At 32.4% G+C, this 11569-nt stretch overlaps 1 protein-coding gene across 1 annotated transcript; it reads right to left on the reverse strand.

Annotated features, from left to right (window-relative positions):
* Positions 1–242: 242 nt before the first annotated feature.
* On the reverse strand, positions 243–864 carry LOC139841144 (uncharacterized). Its single transcript, XM_071831377.1, has 2 exons — positions 405–864; positions 243–310 (listed from the first exon to the last, which is right to left on the reverse strand). The coding sequence occupies exons 1-2, from the start codon at positions 862–864 to the stop codon at positions 243–245; spliced, it is 528 nt and encodes a 175-aa protein (XP_071687478.1).
* Between the last annotated feature and the right edge of the window lie 10705 nt (positions 865–11569).

An 11569-nucleotide genomic window follows, 5' to 3' on the forward strand; every position in this document is an offset into this window, starting at 1 on the left:
GGTCGAACCAGCCTTTCCCTTCTTCAACTCTTCCAAGTAAAGCACACAGTTTCGTCTCCAATGACCAATCTGGCCGCAATGGTGACAAGCCATGTCCTTTGCGGGATGCTCTTTCTTTGCTGGTGGTGGAATTTTCTTCTTAGGTGTGTAAGCTTGCTTACTCTTTCCGTTTGCCTTTCCACTTCCAGCTTGCGGCTTTCTTTTCTGGATTTTACCTTCCTTTATGGTTAAGACTGCAGGAGTCATCTTTGGTAGCCCCTTTTCAGCTTGCTTAAGCATTGCATGTAGCCCAGGAATAGTTTTTCCCATGCTATGCATATTGTAATTCATTACAAATCCATCATAGTCCTTGGATAGTGAAGCAAGTATCAAGTGCACTCCAAGAACTGGTGGCATAGCATAACCTAGGCGCTCCAATTGATCCAGATAGTCTTTCATCTTCAAGACATATTGGCTAACTGGCTGCCCCAACTCATGTTTGCAAGCGTGAAACGCTTTCACAGTTTCAAACAATTCTTGTTCTGCCTGTTGTTGGAACATCGTCTTGAGTTCCTCGATCATGTCATATTCATTGTAGTCTATTAAGTTCCTTTGGAGCTCAGAGGTCATGCTAGCAAGCATAAGACATGCCACTTCAAGTTGTTCGTTATACTGCTTAGTATAAGCATTACGAACAGTAGCATTAGCAGTTTCAGGTGGGGCTTCAGGTAAAGGATTTTCCAGATGGTGCAACTTCCTTTCAGACTTTAAGACAATCTGAAGGTTTCGATACCAGTCAATGAATTTGTTACCATTCAATTTTTCCTTCTCAAGGATTGACCTTATGGTCATGTTGTTTACGGATTGAATTGCGTTTGATGTCATCTACAAAATAAACAAGGTTCTTTTAGTATCTTTAATAATTATCCTTTTATAAATTAACTACCCATGTTTTTAAAAAAAAAACTTATAAAACTATTAATTTTCGTAAAAGGCTAAGATCCACATTGTGCTTCCACTAGCACATCAGTTGATCTGCTAGCAATGGTGGATTCAATCGGTAGGCGGCGGGCACCAATTGCGTTACAAGTGCAACTCTTAGATCTTTATGGGACTCACGACATTTAGTGTCTAACACTAGTGTCATGCTGGCATGTTTAGTCCCATCCTTGCCTCGGGTTGCGGTCTCACCTCTCAACTCGATTAAGCCATCCAATTGTGAAGCGTGTAAAAATTAATCTTGGTCTCACGCATAGATAATGATCACCTTGAGTTATAATTCAACTAGGTCTCACGCATAGTCAAAGAATAACGACAAGTGTTTCAACTGAATTGGACGGCACGACTTAAATTTCGCCGGGTATATTAAACAATTTTAATAATCTTTTAGAAAAATTGTGTTACGAATATTACATGCATACAATATTCGCCTCACAAGTTACAAATGGTTTAACTTGATTTTAACTATGTTTTGATTTTTAATTATCATGGCAAATTATACACAATCACATAACATATAAAATGCAACCAAAAATAATAGAACATAATATGTATGTGTATAGCCTCAACCGATGAAAATCCTATGCTTGGTTTCACGAGCCATTATGAGAACCAAGCGGTCAACTAAAGGGACGATCACAAAAGTAAACCTTAGAAGCTCCCACTTGCGTCAAGATCTCATGATGACCAAGTGTCCTCCTTCACCGCATCTCTCTTAGCTTTTGTCCATTGACTTTATTGCAAGTGTGTCTTGATGGCCAAATTCCGTTCACTTCAATTCTTTAATCCCATCATGGAGGTTACATTTATTATAAAATAAAATACAACTAATCTAGAATTGTAAATTACATAATTGGCTCAAAACAGCCTCCCAAAATAAAAGATTAAATTACATCCATAATTGGCCACAAAACAATGGCATCCATACAACCACAAACATTCAAGATCACAACACATGCATAGGGTCTAGGTTTTCATCTGCTATGCACAATTAAATCATCATAATAATAACATGATCATGACAATAATTATGGCTTGCTCCATGGCACAAGATGCATGTCTTGGCCATGAATAAAAAAAACATACAAATATATACACAAGCCATTTAATTAATAACAACCACGCATGAATATACTAACCGTATAAAAACATAAGAGGCTCATGATACCACTGTTGGTGATTTAGGGTTTTAAGAAAACAATTTTCCAATTAATTATTACCATGTACATACATATAATAACAATAACTTTAAGCGGAAGCGTATTAATTAAATTAATAATAAATCACCAAAAAACGGATCCATATGATTTATACGGTTAAATAAATAATTAATAAGAGAGTTTAAAGATTATACCTTTCTTGTAGAACCGGATTGAAGGAAGAGAAACTAACAATCAAAAGTATGATTGCCGCTAGGGTAGTCCACACTACACTTCAAACAACGTCAAACGGATGTGCTAGTCCCGCCAAGTAATAATAAATAGAAATAATCACAAGGATTATGGTTGAACTCGTTAAAACAAAATATATCCTTTCTCTGTTTTGTACGTCGCACACGTAGTAAACAACTTAGTCGAAAACAAATGGTTTTGATTTGCCGAAAAAATAATATAATGTATTCTGTGGGGTTTGTTTTCGTATGTTGCCGAAAAAATAAGACTTTTGGGTTCTTGTTTTTGTGTGTCAAAAAGAATGAAACAAGAGAATATATTTATATTATTTCCAAGGTCGGTGGACGAAGTTTAGGATACATATGTATCCTTTCCAAAATTTAACCAAATCAACATATGATTTAATTTTCAATTCTTATTATTTTATCTTGGTCCATAAGAAAAGAATACATAACTTTTATATCCAAATCTGCATACTTGGTCAATACGAATTTATTGATTTTTTAATTACCTAATTAACTATTTTAATTAATTAATTAATTAAATACTTATTTATTACTTGAATAATATATATCACATATATATTATTAATTGACGTCTAGGTGTATATGGTGTGACCCCGAAGGCTCAAATGAATTCAGCCATATAGTTATGTGTTGTACCTTGCGCACTAATCCTACAGATTGAATAATATATATCACATATATATTATTAATTGACGTCTAGGTGTATATGTGTATGACCCGGAAGGCTCAAATGAATTCTGTCATATAGTTATGTGTTGTACCTTGCGCATTAATCCTACACGTATATCATGCAAACCCTAACGAAAACTTCGATTAAGCACATCTTGAGCATACGATAACGAAATCACTCAAAATCGGAGTCTAAAATTAATAACTTTTCGATATCTTTCTATTTAAACATATTATAAAGTCAGATTTCATGTCAATTAAATCAGATCAACAAGAAACAAATTCGTTTTTCGTACATACAATGTTAATTACACAATCAAACGATAAATAACAACACTAGACACCATTAATTGAGCACTAGACTTGATTACACTATGTAATTGCATAAAATTCAGATTTAATAAAATTAGGGTTACTAGTTATACCTTAAAAACAAAATTGATTGATGCTAGGGTGCGTAGAACGATCTAGGGAACAACTTTGATCTTCAAAACTTGATCTAATTTTGAGTGGTGATGGTGTTTGTGAGGTGATGGTGGCCGACGGCTTCCAAGGGGGAGGGAGAGAGCAAAATCGACTAGCTCAAGAAAATAATGAGGATTTGTGATCTAATTTTCTATTTATAGTCTACATTAGGGCCTCAAATTAATTAACTAATGACCCACTAACCAAAATAAGTCCACTAAGGGGGGTTTGGGTGAGGGTTCGGCCGAATGGCCCTATAGGGGTGTTCCTGGGCTCGTTTTGCTTATTTACTTGTACGCGCGTGGTCCGCTTTGAATGCCATTAACCGTACCGGGTCTCCGGAACGTTAACTAGTCGTTGAAACAAAATCACTGAATTTAATTCATTAAATAAATAATAAATTAAATTAGTTTTTCTTAAAGTTAATAATTATTGAAAATAATTATTTCATCGTTGTTCTGAGTTCTGTAAACTAAAAAGCATTCTAGGCGATTAACTTAATCGTAATATTTTCTAGTTATATCACTTTTCGAAATAAATTCATAAATTAATATAACCTGTTAATTCAAGAATCCCTCTATAAGCATGTATTTAATTCTATTAAACACACGAGTCAAAGTAACCACCGTTAAATACTTAACGGACAATTAACGATAGCAAATGGAAAAAGTCGGGTTGTTACATTACCCACCTGTTATGAAAAATTTCGTCCCGAAATTTTAGTGCTCATCCGCCGCAGTCGTCTCCTCGGGAAACAGTTTCGGATACTTAAGCCTCATCCGATCTTCACCTTCCCACGTGAATTCTGGTCCTCTACGGGCATTCCATCTAACCTTAACAAGCGGAATTCTGCTTTGCTTTAGTTGCTTAATCTCGCGATCCATAATCTCAGCAGGTTCTTCAATGAAATTAAGCTTAGGATCAACTTGCATTTCGTCTAAAGGAATTATCAAACTCTCGTCTGATAAACATTTCTTCAAATTGGAAACATGAAATGTATCGTGAATCTCACTGAGTTCTTGCGGCAACTTCAGTCTATACGCTACTGAACCAATTCTTTCGGTAATCTCAAACGGTCCAATATACCTCGGTCTTAACTTCCCTCTTTTTCCAAAATGCACTACACCCTTCCAAGGTGATACCTTGAGCATAACTTTGTCTCCAACCTGAAATTCCAAGTCTTTCCTTCTAATGTCGGCATAACTCTTTTGATGATCTCGCGCTATTTTCATTCTCTCTAGTATCTGCTCGATCTTCTCAGTCATTTCGTGTACAATCTCAGGACCATTTAACTGATTATCTCCTAACTCAGTCCAACATATTAGTGATCTGCACTTTCTGCCATACAGTGCTTCAAAAGGCGCTGCCTTTATACTTGCATGATAACTGTTGTTGTAAGAAAATTCTACTAACAGTAGATGTCTATCCCATCCAATTCCAAAGTCAATAACACATGCCCTTAACATATCTTCTAATGTCTGAATGGTTCTCTCACTTTGACAATCAGTCTGTGGGTGATACGCTGTACTCATATCTAAACGGGTTCCCATGGCATCTTGCATAGCTTGCCAGAATCTAGATGTAAATCTGCTATCTCTGTATGAAATAATGGATAGCGGCACTCCATGTCGAGAAACTACTTCCTTTATGTAGATCTGTGCCAACCTCTCCATCTTATCCGTTTCCTTAATCGGTAGAAAATGAGCGGACTTCATAAGACGATCAACGATAACCCAAATCATACCGTAACCTCCTACCGTTTTAGGCAACTTAGTGATAAAATCCATTGTAATATTCTCCCACTTCCATTGGGGAATCTCTGGATGTGTCAACAATCCTGACGGTTTCTGATGCTCTGCCTTAACTTTAGCACAAGTTAAGCACTTACCAACATAAGTAGCAATATCAGCTTTCATATTAGGCCACCAATACAGTGCCTTAAGATCTTGGTACATCTTGTCGGATCCAGGGTGAATAGAATACCTTGTCTTGTGTGCCTCTTCTAGCACTAGTTCCCTTAATCCGCCAAACTTCGGTACCCAAATTCTGTCAATAAAATATCGGGTTCCATCATCTCGAGTAATGAACTTCTTATTAATTCCTTGAAGCGATTCGTTAGTAACGTTCTCTTCCTTCAACGCCTTTAACTGTGCGTCATGTATCTGAGAAGTAAGATTCTTTCAAATAGTCAAGTTCAATGCTCTAACTCGAATAGGCTTAACTCTCTCCTTCCTACTCAAAGCATCTGCCACTACATTAGCCTTACCAAGATGGTAGCTAATGTCACAGTCGTAGTCGTTCAATAGTTCAATCCAACGTCTCTGTCTCATATTGAGCTGTTTCTGATCGAAAATATGCTGCAAACTCTTGTGGTCCGTAAAAACAGTAAACTTAGTACCATACAAATAGTGTCTCCACATCTTCAATGCAAAGACTACAGCACCAAGTTCTAAATCGTGAGTCGTGTAGTTCAACTCATGTATCTTCAATTGTCGTGATCCATACGTAATCACTTTCTTACGTTGCATCAACACGCAATCAAAACCTTGTCGTGAAGCGTCGCAGTAAACTACAAAATAAATTCATAAATTAATATAACCTGTTAATTCAAGAATCTCTCTATAAGCATGTATTTAATTCTATTAAACACACGAGTCAAAGTAACCACCGTTAAATACTTAACGGACAATTAACGATTGCAAACGGAAAAAGTTGGGTTGTTACAAAAAGTTTCCATTTAAAGTAGGTTTCTAGTTTTATAAAGTTCGGGTTATAATCCTTCACATTAACATGTTGTATAACTTTGCCCAAACCTCGTTGCTATGAAGTAAGTCGGGATGACCAGATGTAACCGGGGGTCAGGAACTTTCAGTTGGACTATAAGTCTCCTATCTTTCGTTTAATCCAAAACCTTATTCCCATCATGGCAACTTAGACATCATCCAGTTGATTGTAAGTAGCGATGAGTTCGTATAAGTCATACGTTATCTTTTGATCATAACCTTCACTCGTTATGTGCGTATAGAAACACTACACGTTAATGTATTAATAATATTTTTATTATATTAGTTATTATATTAATAAGTTATTTAACTTATATTATATACTAATAGTATAAGTATGTATGGGTTTTAAGTTTATTATTATTATTAGGTTATAGTATTAGATTAATATTAATCATAATCTTTTAAATGTATAATAGATATTATATAATTATATTTTTATTTGTTACTTTATTTATAAGATACTTATTAATACAATAGTTTTGTAAATCAAATAATATCTATAGATATCTAAATAAGTAATTAAATATCTAGATAATTATAAATTGATATATCTCACAATATCTACTGTCCAAATAATTTATAATAATATTATTAAATTAATATTTATATATACATATATATTTATAATAGCCGAATTATATATATATATATATATATATATATATATATATATATATATATATATATATATATATATATATATATATATATATATATGTATATGTATAAATTCATTTTTAATTCTATTAAATATCTAAAAGTTATATACATAATTTTTATAAACTTAGTTAAAAATATTAATTAGTAGAAAATTTTATAAAAATAATCCCATTAAGTTTTTGTATTTATTTTCTATTTATCTTTATTCACTCTCCCGGTTTAATCCCAAAACAAGTTTAATTATGGATAAAATACTTTTTCTCCCCAAATAATTTTATTTATAATTTTAAAAGGTCTAGATAAGTTTTATAAACTCATAAAATTTTATATATATTTTTATTATTACTAAAAATATTATTACAAAATTTTACATAGTTTTTACATTTATTTAATATATAATTCAAATTTAATTATAAATAATACTCCATTAAATTTTATAATTATTTTTATATGTTTTATCATTATTCTAAATATTTTTATGTAATTTTTACTATTGGTGGTATATTATAAAATTTTAAACTCGTTTTATGTGTTTTAAGTAATTCGGTACACAAATAAATAAAGAATTCATTTATATAATATTTTATAAATTAGGGTTTTGACTTGATAAATCATTATAAGTCTATTACACTCTGTAAAAATTATTTTTACTATTTTTAAGTACCTATAGAATTTAAAACCTAATTTACATATTGTTTATGAAAACCGAATTATGTATAAATAAATAATAATTATTCTAATGAATTTTAAAAATAAATAATCTATGTTTAGATGTTAGAATAATATTAAGATGATATTAGATGAGATCCCATGAATTTATAAGGTTATTATTAATTAATTTTTTATTTTCCTCTTATTCGGTTATTAAAAATAAGAATAATTCATTATAAATTTGTATTTAATATATATAAATTGTATTTTCATCATAATAATTATTATAAGTATATTACTTTACTATAAAAATAATTAAATGATTTAATTAGTAATTTTTATATTTATTATAAATATATATATGTACCGTATATTTATATATTTATTATAAATATATATATGTACCGTATATATATATATATATATATATATACATACACACACGCTTTTAAATAATTCTTTATTTATTTTAATTCATAAAATCGAGTATTAATCTGTAAAAATAATTTTTATACTTCATAATACTTATAATACTAATTACTACATATTATAATTATTTAATTTGATTGTATATGATTTATTAAAAACTAAAAGTAAATCAGCTAATAAAAAGAAAAAAAATCGAATACAAAATAAAAGAAAGAAAGAAACCTTACAAGAATTTTAAGGTTTGTGAAGATGAGAGAAAAGAAGGAGAATTGCACAAAAATAATGAGAAGGGATGGGTCTATTTAAACAAAAAAAAATTGCTTGGAGAAAAATCTAATTTAAATAAGGAAGTTTTAATTTCTTTTTTTTATTTTATTTATTTTTGGCCGAATGGCCTTTTTTTGTTTTTTATTTTATTTATCTTATTTAGGAACATTCTAGAATTCTTTTGTATTTTATTTAATTTAATTCTCTTTTCTTTCATAATTTATAAAAGTATCACAATTTATTTAAATACTTATTTTGTTTATATTAACCAAAGTACATTGTCATTTTAATATATACTTTAACTAATTTACATTATATATGTATTTTAAATTCATATTATATTATTAACTAAAGTCACATTTACAATATAACTTTAATTAATACATAAGTGTTGTTAACTTAAAATAGATTTTAGGTCAACGTTGATTCGTTTCGTATTAATTGTAGTTTTAAATAATAACCCTGGACATTTATACACATAACCATGCCGAAACCCTAGGGGTATAATGGATAATTCAGAAGGAAAAGTGAGGGTTGTTATAGTACCTCCCCGTTAAAGAAAACTTCGTCCCGAAGTTTTAGGTAGATTTCTCGGATGAATCAGCGTTTGAGAAGAGATGGGAATATTTTCGCTTCATTTGGTTTTCACGTTTCCAGGTATACTCAGAGCCACGTCGTGAATTTCAATGGATATTAACAATAGGAATAGTGCTCTGTTTCAAGGGTTTAGTGGATCGGTCCATGACCTCAGCGGGTTCTTCTATGAAATGCATTTTATCATCAATGCGAAGGTCATCCAAAGGAATTATGAGAGTATCATCAACAAGACATTTTTTAAGATTCGAGACATGAAAAATGTCGTGTACACTACTAAGCTCAACTGGTAGTTCTAATCGATATGCCATGGAATCAATCCTCTCAGTAATCTTGAAAGGTCCAACAAAACGTGGGCTAAGTTTACTTCTTTTGCCAAAACGAACGACGCCTTTCCAATGGGATACTTTCAACATAACTTTATCACCAACTTGGAATTCTAAAGGTTTCTGAAAATTATTAGCATAACTCTTCTTTCGGCTGCGGGCATTTTCTAACCGTTTCTTAATCTGAACGATCTTCTCGGTTGTTTCGTGTATGATTTACGGATCAATTAACTTTCTGTCCTCCAGTTCATCCCAGCACAATGGAGATCTACATTTTCATCCGTATAAGGCCTCAAAAGGTGCAACTTTAATACTTGCGTGGTAACTGCTGTTGTAAGAAAATTCAGCCAAAGGCAAATGTTTATCCCATCCTTTGCCGAAATCGATAACACAAGCACGGAGAATATCTTCCAACATTTGAATGGTTCGTTCACTTTGACCATCGGTTTGTGGATGATAGGCAGTACTCATATCGAGTTGAGTTCCAAGAGCAGATTGTAAAGATTTTTGAAATCTAGAAGTGAATCGACTGTCGCGATCAAATATGATAGAAATAGGAACACCATGACATGAGACAATCTCTTTGATATAAAGTTGTGACAATCTCTCCATTTTGTCAGTTTCCTTGATCGATAAAACATGTGCAGACTTAGTAAGATGATCCACTATTACCCAAATAGTATCATTGCCACTTGAAGTCTTGGGCAATTTAGTAATAAAGTCCATAGCGATACATCTCCACTTTCATTGCGGAATATCTGGCTGCCAAAGTAAACCAGACGGCTTTTGATGCTCGGCCTTAACTTTCAAACAAGTAAGGCACTTGCTCACATATTCAGCAATATCAGATTTCAGATTAGGCCACCAATAAAACTCTTTCACATCGTGATACATTTTACTAGAGCCTGGATGAATAGAATATCTAGTCTTATATGCTTCATCCAAGACTAGTTCTCGAAGATATCTAAAATTGGGACCCAGATTCGGTTATTGAAATACCGTGTTCCGTTTCCCTTGAGTTCAAGTTGCTTTTCGAGACCCTTTAGTCCCTCGAGTTGGACATTCTCTTCCTTTAATGCCTCAAGTTGTGCTTCGCGGATTCGAGTTGTAAGATTAGTCTGAATAACTATGTTCAAAGCTCGGACTCGAATAGGTTTATTACGCTCCTTTCGACTGAGAGCATTAACAACAACATTTCCCTTACCGGGATGGTACTTAAGCTCACAATCATAGTCGTTTAATATTTCAACCCATCGCCGTTGCCTCATGTTCAATATTTTTAAAAAAAATATGTTGAAGGCTTTTATGATCAATAAACACCTAAAATCCCGTAAAGTTAATGTCTCCACATCTTCAATGCGAATACCACCGCTCCTAACTCCAGGTCATGTGTGGTATAGTTCTTCTCATGTTTCTTAAGTTGTCTAGATGCGTATGCAATAACTTTTTGACGTAGCATCAATACACAACCGAAACCTTGATTCGAGGCATCACAATAAACTATGAAATCCTCGTTTCCTTCAGGTCAAGATAAAATTGGGGTTGTGGTCAATTTCTCCTTTAGAATCTTAAACGCAGATTTTTGTTCTTCAGACTACTCAAACTTCTTCCCCTTGTGAGTTAACTTAGTAAGAGGTTTCGCTAGAGTAGAAAATACTTGAATAAATCTTCGATAATAACCAGTAAGTCCCAAACATTGGCGAATATGCTTTCTTGTGCCAAAAAGATATTAAATTATATAATTGACGTTTACGAGGGTGTTGTGGTTTAGCTGTGAAATATCGGAAGTAGAAACTTCTCAAACGAGCTTAGTGAAATCTCTATCCGTGATACCAATGTAATAACAATTAGGGTTGATTTAGGGATGAATCCCACATAGTGCCTCCCTTGAGAATAGGTGTGACCATTGTGCGTATCTCAGACACTGATTTCACAGCCCACATTTATGCCACAGCCAACCCTAAAAAGAATAGTTGATGAGCGCAAAGAGGTACGTTTTGTTCTTGAACGGAGGATAAGAGGAATTGTGATACAATCATAGTGTAAAGTAATACGAATTTTTTTTAGAAAATGCGTCAAAGAAATTTTGAAAAAGTTTTAGTCGTTTTAATGTTACAATAGTAATGGAATGAAGTTCTTAGTAAAACTTGTGCTATATTAAGTAAAACAATTATGGGCTAGTCAAACCTCCCATAAACGAATTTGATTTAAAAGAAAAGAGAATATGTACTAAGCAAAAATAAGTAAAGGTAATTTTATGTACTTTATTATAAAAATATATACGATTTATAAAATTTGCATGAGTGGCGTGGCAGTAAATAAATTTA

Source organism: Rutidosis leptorrhynchoides, chromosome 4 (assembly GCF_046630445.1).
Source record: "Rutidosis leptorrhynchoides isolate AG116_Rl617_1_P2 chromosome 4, CSIRO_AGI_Rlap_v1, whole genome shotgun sequence".
NCBI lineage: Eukaryota > Viridiplantae > Streptophyta > Magnoliopsida > Asterales > Asteraceae > Rutidosis > Rutidosis leptorrhynchoides.